The 17934-nt window shown below is 36.9% G+C and overlaps 2 protein-coding genes across 10 annotated transcripts in view; both read left to right on the top strand.

The window, feature by feature from the left end:
- The first annotated feature begins 2787 nt into the window (after positions 1-2787).
- LOC122089330 (dnaJ homolog subfamily C member 2-like) lies at positions 2788-6961 on the top strand. The gene is made up of 2 exons (XM_042658974.1): positions 2788-2941; positions 4355-6961. The coding sequence occupies exon 2, from the start codon at positions 4487-4489 to the stop codon at positions 6458-6460; it is 1974 nt and encodes a 657-aa protein (XP_042514908.1). The 5' UTR covers positions 2788-2941; positions 4355-4486; the 3' UTR covers positions 6461-6961.
- Positions 6962-10228: 3267 nt separating this feature from the next.
- Positions 10229-17934, top strand: part of LOC122089084 (isocitrate dehydrogenase [NAD] regulatory subunit 1, mitochondrial) — a 20093-nt gene continuing 12387 nt past the window's right edge. Inside the window, exons 1-4 of one of the 9 annotated variants that reach the window (XM_042658536.1) lie at positions 10282-10417; positions 14009-14090; positions 14232-14282; positions 17162-17686. In XM_042658536.1, the coding sequence (XP_042514470.1) occupies positions 17171-17686 (516 nt within the window). In that variant the 5' untranslated portion in view covers positions 10282-10417; positions 14009-14090; positions 14232-14282; positions 17162-17170. Of the gene's footprint in view, positions 10463-14008; positions 14091-14231; positions 14283-17161; positions 17687-17934 lie in introns of all 9 variants that reach the window. The other 8 variants (XM_042658538.1, XM_042658535.1, XM_042658537.1 and 5 more) reach the window with 8 other exon arrangements.

Below are 17934 nucleotides of genomic sequence, written 5' to 3' on the forward strand. Positions count from 1 at the left end.
GATCTGAATTCTCCCTCTCCAAAAGAAAAAAAAAAAAACACTTTGGTAGAGGGCTTGATCCGAAACTAAATGTGGAACGGGAGGTGTCGAGCTCGAAACCATTTCTACGGCACTAACCACAAACTAGCTACTGTAACTGAAGTTCTAAATGGTAGTGCTTTTAGAATGTTTGTTTAATCTGAAAAAAGCTTTACAGAGATTAATGATGTGTGTTTTCTACTATTGAGGGTTTTTCGGTTGTGTCATTGTAAGACTATCTTTTTTCTTTGCAATTAAAGATTACTTATTGACTGTCTTTTAGAATCACACCACTTGGATTGATTGTGTCCATTAGATTGTAATATCCATTATTGACTTTTGTTTAAAAATGATAATGCTAAAACCCTATTTGCACAACACAATATAACATTGTATCTTCTCTTAGTTGCAATGAGAATTTAAAAATAAGGGAAGTAAAATTTTCTTACTTTAAAAATAAATGTTTATAATCATTACCCCATTAGATTGTATAAACTACTTAATTTTTTTAACCATATTTAATAATGAAATATTTTGCATGTAATTTTTATTTTACATATTATAACAAAGGGTTTTAGATGCAAAGTAAAGTGAAATTTTATAACCAAATATTGAATGATTTGAAGTTAATGTTAAAGTCACATGGGTAATGATTACATTAATTTATTTTTTAAGTATGAAAATTTTACTTCCCTTCCCTTTAATTCCCCTTACAGCCAAACATAGCTTGTGTTATGTATTTGAAGTTTATAAGAAGTCTTCATTTTCACACTTAAGGTTATGGCTATTTTAGAAGGAACAATCGACGGGGATCATCTCCATGCTACATTTATTTGGAAAAACTCACCATCAATGAGATATAGGTAACTTTCTTTCCTGGTTATTTTTTAACTACATTGATTTTGTTTGTTAAGTCCCTTTGGTGTAATTTTATTATCTCGCAATGTTGTAGTAGCAAATCGTTTTTTCCGCCATTACTTGTTATCGTCCATTTATTGTAAACATTAAGGCTATCAAGTGGGTGCTCGAGTGATTGGTGCTCCTTGGTTGTGGATGCTACTTAAACTGGGTGTTGGTATAGGTGTGGGTGCTCTCTTGTAGTTGTAGCCACATAACAAGGATTGTAGCTCATTTGTGATGGTGCAATGTAAACGTTGTATCGTGCATTATATTGCAATATGATTTAGGTTGTAGTCCAACCTACCATTTGCATTGTGGATTGTACATTATATTGTGATATAATTTAGATTGTAGTCCAAACTACCATTCGCATCGTGGATGTGGCCACACTGCCAAACCACGATTGTGTACACTTGGTAGACCTAGCCACATGGTTACAAGTGCATGCGTGTGTGTGAAGAAAAATAATATTCATATGTTACTGCCCTCTTTGGTATCATTTTTATTTTTGATTTATGTTCACAAAAATAGTTTTGACTACATTTGGTGTCATTTATGGATCTTATTTCTATTTAAAAAAAAAAATGATAAAACACAAAAACCAAAAAGAGATCAATAGTGATTTATGTGTTTTAGGCCCTCTTTAGCCAACACTGATTTTTAGTCATTTTTATGCTGAATTTTTAATGATCATGTGCTTAAAATCCCAATATGGAGGGGTAAAATAGTCATTTGTTTTGAAATTAAATATTAAAGCCCCTTGCCCTTCTTCTTCCTCCAAAGTGGAGAAAAAAAATGTTAGAAAGAAGATGGATGAAGAGAATCTTTTCACCAATTTCTTCAAAAAACCATTTTGCATTTTGGAATACAAAACTATTTATTACAAAAAATCATTTTTGTCAAGTAATTACTAAACCATTTTTATGTTTTGATAAAAAATGGTTTTCATTAATGATTTGTGTTAAGTAAGTAAAAATTAAAAAGAAAAAATAATGCCAAAGAGGGCCTTAATTGCAATTATATGTGAAATATCAAATTTAGATAAAACGTCCTTCAGAGTACACCTAAAAAAGCCCTTACTCTTACATTCACAAAAAAAAAAAAAAAAAGACTTGATGTTGTAATTTGCAAACAATCGGCAAGCTTTGACCAAGGCATATACCTAGGTTTGAGTCCCCCTCTCATACATTTGGGTGCCTAGTTGAAGTAGGTTTGGATTGGTTGCTCCCCACACCCCATGGAGGGTGGAGATCTTTCCCCACTCATCCCTATGTTAGGAGTTGATCCGGACTAAGTTGGAGCACCCTCTTTCTTGATCCATCTCCTTAGGGCGTCAAAATCATTTGAGGTGAGATAATGAGGTGCAGTGAGCATCCAACGATTGTGGTGTATAATTAGGCCCTCTCAACCTTTGGATGCTCAATGCACCTCCGCTTACTTCATGTAAAAATTTAGATTCCCCCTAGGACCCCTTTAGGCACCCAATACCCCTTCCGCCACCATAGTGGTTCCCCCTCGGCAGAAAACAAAAAATGGTGTGGCAATTCCAATTGTCGGACATATACGATTTACTTGGTTTGACCACTTAAAAAATCAGATATCCGAATTGGTTCCCAATATTTTCATCTATCAAGCCATGTTTAGGGAGAGAGAAAGTTTCCCAATTAATAACAATGTGGTATGAATGGAGCCGGATTTGGCCCTGGTATTTCGGGTTGGGTGAACCGCTAACTTGGAGGATGGAGATTACAAAATTTGGCGAACTATTGAGATGACAGATTTGCCCTTCAGCCCCTTCAGTTCAGTTCGTCCCTTTCAAACCCTCACATGTCAAATTCGAAAATCTCTCCCACACAAAGGAAGGCGTAACCAATTAAAACCCTTCTTCGCCACGTTTCTCTGTCTCCCTCTCTCTCTCTGCCCGCTCTGCTAGAAAACCCTAGGAAACGAAGAATAAGAAGAGAGCACGAACCGATTCCCAGATTCGGTTCCCCTTCAGCTGCTGATTTCCTAGGATCACGAGGTAAGTACTAGTTCTAAGTTATTTTTCTTCTATCGATCCTTTTTTCTTGCTGAAATGGAGCTCGATCAACTTGTGTTCTTTGATTTTTTGGTGTTATATGGTCATTTGTTTTGTGTTATCACTTTTATTTAAGTGAATCTGTTGGCGATTTGAAGGAGAAGACTGGGGAAATTGTTTCCTTTTTTCTTTCAGATTTTTCTGATTGATATTCTTGGCTGCTCGAGGAATTATACCTTTTTGCCCTTTGATTGCTTCTTTTACTTTCTTGTTTTGCTGAAAGCTGGAGTTTGTTGCCGACTTATCTGATTGTGCAAGTACAAGGTTCTTTGTTCTGAGAAAATACATGATTCAGGTGGTAATTGAAGGGTTTTCTTTTGAGTTTAGTTGTGTTTTTTATCTTGATTGGTTTCTGTGTTCTAGGTTGGTTTTCCTTATTGGGTTAGGTGAGTCCTTTTGTGTTTTCTTTGCGCCCTTATTGCCTTTCAGTATTTTGATGTTTTGAGTTTTGTTATTATATAAATCTTGGAACTCCCTAATATGGGATTTATTTGGTTATTGATTTTGATGTCTAATGTTAATGCTACTTCTAGTTCTTTTGATTCTTGCTGGTATTTTGGGAACTGGCCTGTTGCTTTCTTGTCGTGGCTTAGTAATTTAGGTCTCCTTTCCCTACATTCTCTCTCTCTCTCTCTCTCTCCTTAATAGTATTGTGTTCAAATGCTTTTTTAGGTCAATTTACATGTTTGTCTTTGTGACTCTGACTTTGAAACCGGGTGTGTACTTTGAGTTTGTAATCCTATTATTATTTTGTCCATTCTCTTAAAAGAATCATCTTCGTCAGTTTTACATGAGCTCCTATCAGTTTGCTTTTTAACAGAAATAACCCTTATCGGAACAAAGAATAGCATGCCTCCACTTGCATTTTGCATGAACTTTCAGCTGGAGTCAAGGCCTGAACAATGAATAAAATGAACAAACATCTGATTTCTTAAAAAAAAATTGTTACTAGGATGTTTGTTTTCTTCATCTTGACTTTTAAGCCTTTCATTGTCATCTGTTGTGGTTTCCAATAAACGGCAGAAGCTATAACTTTGTAATTCTAGGTAGTGATTAAGATATACATGATTTTCTTCTTATATTGATAAAAAAGAAATTTTTCCTAGTAGTAATATATCAATTTGATAGACCTGACAGGCTGACATCATGAGTACATCAAGAAATACAATGTTTTGATAGTTTGGATGGTCTATCTGTATTCCACATCCAAGTGCTTCAGAAATTGGACACTTGGATTGATGAGCAGCTACAGTAATGGAGTACAGAGAGGCAAATCTTAGACATGTTCAACAATTTTTGCTTTTGTTTGTTGGTTAAGATGACCTTTTGCTGATTCCAGTTACTAACAAAATGCAGGTTGTGTATCAAAATTGTCATCTTATTCTGAAACCGTGGCAAAGCAGTTCTGTCTGGTGTTGAAACTTTGAAGAGACTGAGGAGTTCATAGTTCCCTGTGTCACTGAATTAGTGGACCCTTCTGAATTTATTATGGCACTGAATTGTCGGCTTATAACATACTCATCAGATATCATAGATGGAGAACCAATCTATGTCTCATCGAATTGCCTTCCCATTAAGGCTGCAAACTTTGAACCTGCGGGACATTCATTCCATTCTGTTGCACTCAGACTTCTTGGTTTTGTTGAGGCTGGAGATACAGATGCTGTTGATCAGAATGGTTCGCCTGACAAGAGACGAGATTATATTCCATCTCCTGACTCGTACAGCAGCAAAGGTAAAAAGAAATCTGGTGAAGGCAAGCAACAGGACCATTATGCCTTCCTGGGTTTGGGGCATCTACGTTTTCTGGCAACTGAGGAACAAATAAAAAGAAGTTACAGGGAGGCTGCCTTAAAGCATCATCCTGACAAGCTAGCTTCTCTTCTTCTTGCGGAGGAAACTGAAGCTGCAAAGCAAGTGAAGAAAGATGAGATAGAGAATCATTTCAAAGCTATCCAGGAAGCTTATGAGGTCCTCATTGATCCTGTGAAGAGAAGGATATATGACTCCACTGATGAGTTTGATGATGAAATTCCTACAGACTCTGCACCACGAGACTTCTTTAAAGTGTTCGGTCCAGCTTTCATGAGAAATGGGCGGTGGTCAGTTACCCAACCTGTACCATCATTGGGTGAAGAGGATAATCAGTTGGAAGAAGTTGATCGTTTCTACAATTTTTGGTACAACTTTAAGAGTTGGAGAGAATTCCCACAATCAGATGAGTTTGATGTTGAGCAAGCCGAGTCTCGTGACCATAAGAGGTGGATGGAGAGGCAGAATTCAAAACTTAGAGAGAAAGCCAGGAAAGAAGAATATGCACGAATACGTACACTTGTTGACAATGCTTATAAAAGGGATCCTCGAATTCTGAAGAGAAAGGAAGACGAGAAGGCAGAGAAGCAAAGGAAGAAGGAGGCCAGGTTCCTTGCTAGGAAGATGCAAGAGGAAGAAACTGCTAGGGTTGCTGAAGAGGAGAGACGCAAGAAGGAAGAGGAAGACAGAATGGCTGCTGAAGCTGCTTCAAATCAGAAGAAAGTGAAGGAGAAAGAAAAGAAGCTCTTACGTAAAGAGCGAAATCGTTTACGGACACTCTCAGGATCCGTTTCATCTCAACGTTTGCTTGATCTTACTGAGGATGATGTGGAGAGTATTTGTATGTCATTTGATACTGAGCAGTTGAGGAGTTTATGTGATGAGATTGAACACAAAGAGGGGGTTGAGTGTGCACAACTTATAAAATATGCATTGGGAGGGAATAGAAATTCTGATGGACCCAAACAAGGCGAAAAGAATACACAACAGAATGGTTCAGTAAAAGTTAGTGGTAATGTGGCTGGTGTCCAGTTAAAGGAAGCTAAACCTTTAGGCAGCTATGAGAAAAAGGAAAAACCTTGGGGGAGAGAGGAGATTGAGCTATTGAGGAAAGGAATGCAGAAGTACGCCAAAGGAACTTCTCGTAGGTGGGAGGTCATTTCAGAATACCTTGGCACTGGAAGATCAGTAGAAGAGATTCTTAAGGCAACAAAAACAGTTCTTCTGCAGAAGCCTGACTCTGCCAAAGCTTTTGATTCATTTCTTGAGAAGAGAAAACCGGCACCAACCATTGCATCCCCACTTACCACGAGACAGGAATCAGGGGAGACAGTGACCCCAGCACATCTGCCTCAGAAAAATGTTCCTGAGATAGTTAATTCTAAGAAGCCTTTGAGTAGTGATGAAGCTCTTCAAAACCATGAAGCTGGGGTCGTTGCAAACGGCACTTCTTCGAACACTGAACAACAAGATGAGTGGTCTGCTGTTCAAGAAAGGGCACTAATTCAGGCTTTAAAAACCTTCCCAAAGGAAACCAACCAGCGTTGGGAACGAGTTGCAACTGCAGTTCCGGGGAAGACGGTGATTCAGTGCCGGAAGAAGTTTGTTATGTTGAAGGAGAACTTTAGAAACAAGAAAAATGCAGAATAATTGGATTTGTTCTTAAAATGTGGTGGAGTTGCGTCACGGTTGAATAGAAGTTTATTGTTTGCTATCTGGTGGAAGAGATTCTTTCATTTTGAAGATGAAATTAGCTTAAGCTACATGGTGTCCAGAGAGAGAATTTTTTTCTCGGCATCGGATTTTATAAGTTACACCACTCAGGTTATGTAGAACTCAGATTATTTATAGATGGAGTTCCTCGTATGGAATAGCGCAGTAGAGAGATTCATCACTCAATCTGGAGGTACTAATCTTTTATGAAAAATCATTCCATTCTTTCTTGTGAGATCATTCTATTTGAATCTGCCATATTTGAGGTTGTGATATGTTGAGCGAAGGGAGATGATAAAAAGGTTTTTTGGGAAAGATCGACTTGTAGAATTAGTTGACTACCTGTTATAGAAAGGTCCAGAACTCTTATTACAAGAATCCTTTCTAATTTCAGACATCTTTATTATTAATGTTTAATATTTGTTTATTTGTGTGACCTACCATATGCACGCTGTGAACCTGTGATCATGGGTGTTAGTTACACATGCCGTTGAATTGCTTAGCTTCTCAGGACTTCTTAAAGCATTTCACTAGTTTTCTGTTCTACTCGTCTGCTGGTTCTCCATCATCTTACTTGCTTTATCAGATTCAGTGTCAACTAGGGGTGCAATTGGGCCAGGTTTTTTAAGATCCCTGGCCAATCATGGTTCCCGTAGCTCTGTCCAGGCTTAACCTGAGGTCAGGCTGAGATATCTCAGCCCAGGCCCAGCCCCAGCCTTTCCAGGTGTAGCTCAGCCTAGCGGACCTAGCCTGGCCTTGAATGCCTGAGTTGCAGGCTGGACTGGCCCTGAGTTTTGTTCCTGTTTAAAATAAAAACATAAAGGTAGAATGTTTTCTGTCCGGGAGTAGAGGGGCTACGTCCAGACAAAGAGGGCGAGAGGCAGTGAAATGACTGCCCCACCCCCATGGAAGGTAAAAATGCCCACCTTGATGATGCTTCTAGGTGCGTTTCCATTGGATCTGCTGGTGCAACCTTACATTCCCCGTCATAACACGTTCTCCCTAACATAAAAGGAGTCGATATGTGGCCTTGGATTTTTGTCAATGTTACAACATAAGTAGCATACAAGATGTATCTTGTTGTCACCAAAATGGTGAAGTATGAATATCAAATGTAACTTGATACTTAATAAATGGTGCTTATCCTTGCTTTCAGATATTTGTATAATATAGATATACGGCTGGTCAGTAATATCATCCCTTTTACATTGCAACTCACTCCTTATAGGCCTCATTTGCAGTCACTTTCATTGCAACAACAACAACATTCAAGACCTTTTCTAATCTTAATGGGATTGGTTATATAGGGATTCCAAGCAATGATGAGCGTAAGAATCCATGTAAAAAGATTGACGGGTTATGATTAATAATAATAAGTGTCGGTTGTCAACCTGATGCACCACTACAAATCAAGTATAATCCATCACCTAACCTGCTTTCATAGAAGGAAGAATGTGATAACGAAATCTTGATAGCCTTGTTAAGCATAGCACGAAAGCAACAACTTTAATCCATGATTAGGTTGAGAATTTTGTATCTAATTATAAAGTATGAATGCCCTCGACTATCCCAGTTAATCATTCCTCCAATCCTGAAGGCCAACGCAATAGGACTGACATCCTATGATGTTATCTAATGCCAGTCGGAGGATCAAAAAGCAATGTCGTTATGAACGTTTGGTTGCCACAAGCCACTATGTCGGATAAAATATCTCGATTTTTTTTATTAAAAAAAAAAAAATTGTGCATTGCACTCAAGTACGAAATGACTTTTCTAAACATCATCTTCGGATATCTTGAGGTCATAGGTAGAATTTGATTGATATAAAACTGGGCCAATGAGAGTGTACAGAAGCGTCAACAGAGATGGGATTTCACATTTCATGGGGTGAGGTGGTCAAATTCATGGGTCCATCAATCTTCCATGCCACCCTAAAAAATAAAATAGAAATAAATAAATAAATAAATAAAATCTTCCATGCCACCAATTATCCATACAATAAATTTCAACCTAGTCCCATGTGCTATGTGAACTTAAAGAAATAAAGGTTTATTTTATTTTATTCAAGAAGTGAAAGTACAATATTAACTAGGAACTAAACGATATTTACAAGCTTACATCTGCGTAGCATTGCTTTGTAGGCTATTAGATTCACCATCCTAACTATCTCATTCTTACTTTTTACACAAAAAATAGATTTAAACAGAATATAGTTCAGTTCAAGTCTATTAGAAAAAGTGGCCAAGGCCACACCAAAAAGTGGTCTGAATTCATTAAAAGAACAAAAAAAATGATCTAGAGTTCTAGACAACTTCATTAATTCTGTTATTGGTGTGTAAAAGACAATGACAAAAATACTAAATTGATCTAGACAACTTCATTTTTTTAGGGGGTTGTGAAAGACAACTTCATTTTAACTCTCGAAAATACAAATGACAAAAATCCTAAGCTGTTGGATTCATATAAGTGGAGGTGGGACCCAAACCTTGATATGTGGGTAATCAAGGAAGTGGCTTCCCATAATTGATGGCTTCAGTATGTTGTATTGATTCCACCAAAAAAAAAAGTATGTAGCATTGATATATTTTGGGAAAGAAAAAAAGGTTTCCTAGATCATGCTAAAGTTTGATATTTTGACATTTGATCAATTAAATTAAAATAATAGCTCATCGACATGTGTTCAATGTCATGTGGATGATCAAATGAGATTCAAATTTGTAGGCACACGTACCTTATAGTTTCTGTCTCAATCTCAAATTTAATTTACTTGTAAATATGACTCATTAGTCATTAGGTGGCAAAATGGGTGCATAGATTATTAGGAGGGTTCATCGACATCCATGGAGGCTATAAGATTGAATTTGGTTGTGCAATTCGAATGTAACTAGTTACAACTTTTATATAATTCATAAAAAAATAAAATTATATATATATATATATATAGATCAAATTTGTCGCATTATTTTTTTACATGGCACAATTAGTTATCCATATTTCAAACTGCGAATTGTGGTGAAAACTTTTTGCCTAAATTTTATAAGGGAAAGGCTCTCCAAGCTGCTGAGCAAGGCATGATAACACCCTTTGTCTTTATTATATCTATACTTTTCACCTGAAATAACTTAGCTGTTCTTTTATGCATGATAAATTTTGTCACACCTAATTCAAGGGTGTCGTATCTTTATTGGTTTTATTTCGATTTTTAAGACAAAATCATTTGATATATATCAAATTATACAAAATATTAAAATTATATCGAAATACCAAATATTGAATATATAGTTAGACAAATGCTCTTCGAATTGGTACTTAAACCTTAGTTCCTGCCAACTATTCAGTTTCCCTGCTAGTAGATGATCAATGGAGACTAGTGCTTTTGCTGTTGTCTCTTCCACAACAACTTAATTGCAAAACTATTGTATTAAAACTGTATTGATACCAAATAAAATCTGTATTGTAACCATACGAAACTGATACAAGATTGTAACTTTACGGTATATATGGTTTTGGTATCGACTATGATTAGCCTATTGTATCATATCGAATATCAAATACTATACTGATTGACACCCTTGTCTTATTGGTTTACTCTCCCATGCTCCTGGCTCAAAAATCTTCTAATTTTTAAATCACTAATATACCCTTAGATTCCATTTCTATCCATGGCACTGGTTTGTTAAAAGTCACCTACGATCATTTTCCTAATTTTATCCATGGGAATTGGAAATGGTCTACGGTACCGACTTTTCTGAGTTTCCTGTATGTGCGTATTCCCCCTCTCATTCTCCTTTGGTCAGCTACCCAACCAAGGAAGGGGCTCACGATCGAAGACGGCAACAATCCGCGTTTAAAATCGGCTATTCAGGATTCTGTACATCTTCTCTAGACTCTCGGGTATTGCATCAATCCTTTCAGGTCAATCGATTTTTGAATTTGCAGGTATTGATTGCATCTCTCTTCTCTGCTTTGAACTGTGAAGAATTATGAGTTTGTAGGTATTATTGTTCTCGAAGACTATATTTTGCTTTTGAATCAATAGGGTTCGTGAAATTTTTTTTCTTTCTGAATTTATGATTTTATGTGTTATTGGGGATTGCTGGTATCTTTTTATGCTTTTAATTTCCTGTATTTTATTTTGTGATTGAGGTTTCGTTTGTCCTATCATAGGGACGGTGCCCATCTCTATGACTAATTTTGACGCGCTTTACTCGATCCAAATAACGTTATAATCGAGAAAAAAACTTCGGAAAATAAAGAAGGATTTTTTTTCTTCCTTCTTTTGATTAAAAAGTGTTCGTGAAATGTTTTTTTCCATGAATTTCTGATTTCGTGTGTTATTGGGGTTTGATGATATCTAGTATGCTTTTAATTTCTTGTATTTAATTTTGTGATTGAGGTTTCATTTATCCAATCAGGGGTGGCGCCAATCGCAATTACTTACTTGGATGCTTTACTCGAACCATATAATGTTATAACCGAGAATTTTTTTTTTTTTTGGAAAATGATACTTAAAATTTGGAGATGTGGATCGTTTCTTTGATGATTATCTTCCTATTTCATCTCTTAGGTGGGTGTTGGTGATCATCCACTTGAACTCACCTAATCTTTTGTATTGCTAGTCCATACAAATATTCCATGATCGAACTAGAATCAGGATCTGTCATTAATTTTTTGGGTCGCTTGGGCCGCAGATCCCGTGGAAGCACCTTTAGGTTCAATATTATGTGGCAGAGCCTTTTTACCAAAGCGTGGAAGTATTTTCAAGGAGGGTGGCATGGGGAAGATACTGACAGTGAACCAGCTGAATTTGGAGTTTCTCTGTATCACTTGGTGATGATATAAGGACCACTTCAAGTCTGGAGATACTCAGCACGTATTGCATATTTGTTGTTACGCAGGACTTTGTAGAAAGCCTGCTGGCAGTGGGCCCACGAAACTAATGAAACATATCAAAGTAGGGAATTTAGTGGAATGTCATAAGAATAAATGTTCAAAGTTTTCAATGTGAAATTGCAAAATTCTAAAGGTAAACGATGGAAGCACAAAGAAAACCATATTATTTGCACTAGAAGGTCCAGATCAACCTGCCAATCTAGCTGTTTCAGAAACTGAATTCCAAATTCAGTCTAATTGACACCAAGAAATGAGCTCAGATCTCAATGAGATGACGCCGATGAATAGGGTTAGCAAACCCTTTTAGACCATAAAATATTGGTGGAGTGTTATACTCTGGCATAGTCATCAACAAGCCTATCAAGGCGGTGAGGCAACCGAGGCGTTTGAGGGTCTTTTGGAGTGTTTTGGGGATAAGGCGGGCATAAGGCATTGCCTTATTGAATAAAGCGTTCCTGTGTTATTTTTTTTTATAAAACCATTCTATTTTACTCAAATCCTAGTTGAATCTTACTACTCATGTGCTAATAAATATTAAAGGTTCATACTTCATACCAATGCAAGATATTCATCAAGAAAACAATAAAGTGAATAAACTAAGTTCATCTTCATCAATCATCAATCATCAATCATCAATCATCATCATAACATATTAACATATAATATAAATACATAATTATAAAATGAAATTATAAATATAAAGAAAAGAAGACTTAAAATATACAAGTATTTTGAGAGAAGAAGGGAAAAGATAAAACTCCATTCACTGGTTGAATTGAGAGAAACATGCAGGAACAGAAATATAAAGTAAGGGACAGAAATAGAAGGTAATGGCAGAATTCAGAATTCATATAACTTCATAAAAATTGGCCTTAGTAGTTAGTTCCTTAAAGACCTCCATGTCCATTTGTAAAAAAGGAAGAAGAAAGAAGGGAGAAGAAAGAAGAAAGGAAAAAAAAAAGGAAGAGCACTGAGCTCTCACCGTAGGATGAAGAAGAATGAAGAAGAAAAAAAAAAGAAGGAAGCGCTCGCCATAGGATGAAGAAGAAAGAAGAAGGGGAAAAAAAAAAATCAAAGCTCTAAGCTCTCACCGTATGATGAAGAAGAATGAAGAGGAAAGAAGGGAGATGAAAGAAGAAGAAGAAGTAAAAAAAAAAACCCAGCTCTCACCAGTCACCGTAGCATGAAGAATGAAGAAGAGAGAAGATGAGAGAAAAAAAATACAACATACCTAGAGAGAGGGTTATGAAGCTTCGCTAGAGGCCACCGGAGAAGAGAATCCTTGCCGCCGTAGTAAGAATCGAAGGAGGAAGGCTCGCCGTTGGCTAGTAAACCCTTGAGAAACCATTGCATTTGTGAATGTGAAATTGTGAATCGTGTTTTTCTTTTGGTTGAGTTTTAGACTTTAGTTTTAATAGACTTGATCCCATGCATCTCAAGTGTATTCTTCTTCACACTTGCCAATCACGAAATAATATTTGAAATCTATGTAAATCAGTTTTAAAAATCAAGTTATTTTTAAAATGTACATAAGGCATCATAAGGCACATAAAGCAATGCCTTATTGGTTAAGGCGGTCGCCTTATGAATTACGACTAAAGCGGCCTACTGCCTTACTCTTTTGGAACCGCCTTAGCGTCTAGGCATCGCCTTACCAGCGCCTTGACGACACCTTAATAACTATGGTCATCAAGGTGCCACCTAAGCGATAAGGTGGTTCAGCCTGGACTGGCACATTGGTCGCCTAGGCAACACCTTGACGCCTTGATTTTTGGATATCCTCCATCGCCTTGATCGCTTTGTCGCCTTGATAACTATGAATTGATGCTAATCAGCTTGATTTTCAGAAGTTAACTGTCAATTTTATTATTAAAGAAGGAGAAGCACATGAAACACTCCTTTGACTTAGAAAGGGTAAAGAGATGGCTTAACAGTTATCTTTCCAGCTATAGGTAGGTTAAGCTTAGTCTGCAAGGCTAGTGAGTCCTGCACAGGATGCTTTCTCCTTTTCCTTTTCCTTTTCCTTTTTTTTCCAAACATTTATAAATTTTATTTTTAATGTTTTTAGGGGTTTCCAATTAGTTATTTCTTTATCTTCTTTTAATTGTAATAGTCCTATAGTTATAATTGGATTTGAATTTGGTTCACAATAGGGTGGCCGTGGAGGGTTTTGTTTATTTTTTTATTTCATTGTATGGTTTAATTGATTAAATTTATAGTAGCTACAGGTTGATCATAGTCTTGGTATAACAGAAATTTTATTGATGAACAAATTAGTATGGACCCAATTCTGGATCTTGTATGTATCTGGCTCTGGACTCTAGACATGATTGTCTGTCCTGATCTGGGTTTGGTACATCATTTGCTCATTCTGACTATTGGATGATGGTGATTCCCTGCATGGGACATATGTCCAATTTGATAGTCTATCTCAATTGTATGTCCATCAGGACCATGTATTGTTCTTTCGTCTTGATTTTTCCCTGTTGCCCTGTTCTACAACCAGAGAAAATCTGTCTCAGATGGATCCTCACACCTAGTTTTTGAAACAAATTTTCATGTTTCTAGTGTGATTTTCCCCTTATTTCACAGGTGAAAGCTGGTACAGAGGCCAGAGGGAAACTGTGAGACCTTATTTCTCTCAGTTTCCCCTTTAAAGATTTGAATCTTGACGGTGAGTTTGCATTATGGCATTGCTTACCCCCCTTGGGGATCTTGGTTTTTAGGCATATTGTTTGTTTGTATGGGACAGTGCATTGACTACCGTTTTTTGAAGCCTTCAACTAAGGTCTGATTTTATATGCTTTATTTGCAGGAACAGTTATTTTTTCTGAAGAAATTTTGGAAGGATAGGAAAATAGACAAAGTAAGAAGCTTCACTCTGTATTTTTCAGCATGTGCTGTTGTATCATGATTTTTTGACATTCTCTTTGGATGACTGCTTTACTATAATTTTTATTCTAATCAAATGGTTAGTATCAGTTCTAAAAATAGGATCTATGCATAGAAGATGTGATACTTTTCCTGTTGGTACCTTAGAGATTTCATGAAATCTTCCTCTTGTTCAAGGATATACTAATGTAGAGCTAGGTCTCTAGTAACCTGACCGCAGGCAGGATACGCAAACAAACACTGATTTCTGACTTGGTAACAGTATATGAATATGTAACCAACAGTAGGTAACAATAGGTAAAAATTACCCTTAATAACTCCTAATAATGCCTAACAATGTTATGGAATTACCCCAGTCCAAGAGAACAATAAACAGCAGCTAACAAATCTCTATCGCAGGCCACAAATTAGGGTTCAAGACTAGGAAAGAAACTGAATTCAAGAACAATAGCAAAAGCGGATGAAAAGGGCTGGTAATACCATCGAATGGAGGTTTTAGTGGATGGATTCAATCTCAAAAATCTCGGGCAAAACTGATTGCCCAATCCTGAGTTCTATTGACTCTTGATTTAGGGCTAAATTGGGAGATTTCTGGTATCAAACACACCAGGCCTCATAACAGGATCAAACTCCAGTCGAATGCAGCTCTTTGTGAGGGGATTTGATCTTCAAAACTGGGGCAGCAACTGATGGTTATCTTGGGAGATCGATGGCCTTAAAGGTTTCAGCAAGAAAACCTTCAGAACCAGAATAACCGGTGATGGGATCCTTCCTTCAATTGGCAGCAATAACAATGGTAACTTGGACAACTCAATGGGTATTTCAGTAGGGGACTCGATTGGTCTTAGACGGCCAAAGAGACCAAATTATTCAAGGGTATCTCAGCCAAGGTCTCTCAAGTCACCTCACTGCATCTCATGGGTATTACGTCGCACTAGCAAATTTTTCTTCATTCAATAAATCGTTGGGGTGGGAGGACTCTAACGTCTCCTATAGTAAAAAACTTTCCATAGACAGAAAATAGATTGTAAGAAAAAGGAAAGAACTAGAAGCCTTTTACAAGGAAGTTATTGAGTCTTGTTCCCTATGAAACTAAAGTTAAAATAAAGTCTTGTCTAAGTACATAAAGACTGAAATTAAATTAGGAAACAAATAAACAAAATATATCTTGGGAATCAAGCTATCCTATCCCCCACGATTTGGCTTTGGGTGAGCCAAAAACACCCAGCCTGCATGTGCTGGCCCAGCCAAGGCTTGTTGGTCCTATGGCCCATGGGCCTGGCCACTTAATGTGGATCATGGGCCAGCTTCCTTTGATCCTTGCAGCTGTATTTGAGGCCCAAGAATCTATCTACTTCATATACCAGTAGCCGAGAATCTTTTTTATTTTAATTTTTTAACTTTTTTGATCGAGTAGAAAATTTTAATCTTAGTATAATGTTTTGTCCACAATAGAAAGGGGGGGGGGGTTGGGTGGAAATCAGCATACCATTGGGATGGGCTCATAATAATTTATTTTACACTCTTGAGACATGGAAATTTCGTAATTCATGTTGCGATGGTGCTTGTTTAAGTCAATATAATCCCTCATCAATGCATCCACTGTTTCTTAAATTCTAACATTTAGGATATAGTTACAATTTTATGAACTACTGATATGTGCATTGCTATAGGAAAGGGCCAAAAGGGAGTCAGCTATTGATTTCCTAAAGCTCGAGACAGATATGGATCTAGCTATTCCCTTCGATATGCAGATACCATGCTTTAAGATTAGTATTTTATGATGGTATTATTTCATGCTAAGTGTAACTTCTAACATTTACTTTGTCACACTTAGAGACAACTGTTGATCTTGACTTGTCACAAGAAAAGTTGAGTGGTTGGATATCATATATAGTTGATATTTTGAAGTGGAAGCTTGGAAAATCTTATATAGAGCTGAAAACATGTTAAAGTTTGTGCGTGATAGTTGAAATATGCTATTATCCTCTCTAAGGCTGTTAAAGAATTCGGTTTCCGTGTAGACGGTTCTGTTCAGTTTGGTGCAAGATTTTTTTGGTAAAAACCAAAATCGAACGTTTTAATAAATGTTGAAACTGAAACCATTTATAAATGGTTTGGGTTTAAATTGTTTTAAATCGTTTTCTAATTTCCTTATCCATACAATGTCTTTACCTTTAAATTTTTTTTATTGAAATGGATGTCAATTTAACATTGAATTGAATTGTTTATTGTAATATGCTTTCTTTTGATAGTTGTTTAATGTAAACTTAATTTCTTTTTATTGTAATGGATGTAAACTTAGCATTGAATGACTTAAACTATATATATATATATATATATATATGGGAGAGGGATAGGTATGCCGCCGATATCAAGTATGCTAGCGGATAGCACCAATAGGAACACATGATGGAGTAACATTCAGGAAGGATATGAGGGTCATTTCAGAAAAAAAGGGAAGAGAGAGATAGACACAATGGGTGCTAGCATACTTGATATCAGCGGCATACCCAACATTTTCCCTATATATATATATATATATCAGTTTAACGGTTTACTTAAACAGTTTACTGCGGTTTAAATGGTTTGGTTTGGTTTAAACCGTTTAACTAAACCTCTTAATTGTGAAACCAAAAACGAACCATTTATTAGACGGTTTCACGGTTTTGGTGTAAACGGATCAGTTCGGTTTCAGCAAATGGTTCCGGTTTGGTTTTGGTTTTGGTTTTGACACCCTTAAGCCTCTTAGATTTTTAAATTACCTTTTGTTATCTTCTTTCGCTCCTTTTTCTCCCTCCCTCCCTAATTTTCGGATTTTCAAATCTAATATTAAATCTAATATTTGAACAGATTTCTATCATGGCAAGAAGTATACGGATTCTTAAGCAACTCCTTGGAAGTTCTCGAGTGTTAGGGTTAAATATTCAGATGAATAGATCTGTAACCTACATGCCCCGGCCTGGTGATGGTGCTCCAAGAGCTGTTACCTTAATCCCAGGTGATGGGATTGGTCCACTTGTTACAGGTGCAGTTGAGCAGGTCATGGAAGCAATGCATGCTCCGGTGTATTTTGAGAGATATGAAATTCATGGTGACATGACAAAGGTTCCTCAGGATTTGATTGCTTCAATAAAAAAGAACAAGGTTTGCTTGAAGGGTGGTTTGGCCACTCCAGTTGGAGGAGGTGTCAGCTCGTTGAACGTTCAGTTAAGAAAGGAGCTTGATCTCTATGCCTCGCTTGTGAATTGTTTCAATCTGCCTGGTCTGCCAACAAGGCATCAGAATGTCGATATTGTTGTGATTAGGGAGAATACGGAAGGGGAGTATTCAGGGCTTGAGCATGAAGTTGTTCCTGGTGTCGTTGAGAGCCTTAAGGTATTCTTTTTTGGCCATTTTATGTTTCTCTTTGTTTCTTGATTTGCCCTTGTGATCTGGGAATTTGATGATTCATGGTATTGCTATGGTTTTCCTTTTTGTTCTTGAACAAGTGGTGGTCTTGGGCCACAAGGGTCTATTGTGTTGGTTATTTTTTGGTCCTTTTGGGCGTAATCCTGTATTTTTCTACCTCTTCTTATAAATTCTTGTTCTGTTGTTCCCATAACAACCCAACTCCTCCCCACTTC

Source organism: Macadamia integrifolia, chromosome 9 (genome assembly GCF_013358625.1).
Source record: "Macadamia integrifolia cultivar HAES 741 chromosome 9, SCU_Mint_v3, whole genome shotgun sequence".
In the NCBI taxonomy this organism is placed as follows: domain Eukaryota; kingdom Viridiplantae; phylum Streptophyta; class Magnoliopsida; order Proteales; family Proteaceae; genus Macadamia; species Macadamia integrifolia.

What these genes read in the sequence shown, in the direction of transcription:
- LOC122089330 (XM_042658974.1), top strand. Translation starts at nt 4,487, where the DNA reads ATGGCACTGAATTGTCGGCTTATAACATACTCATCAGATATCATAGAT.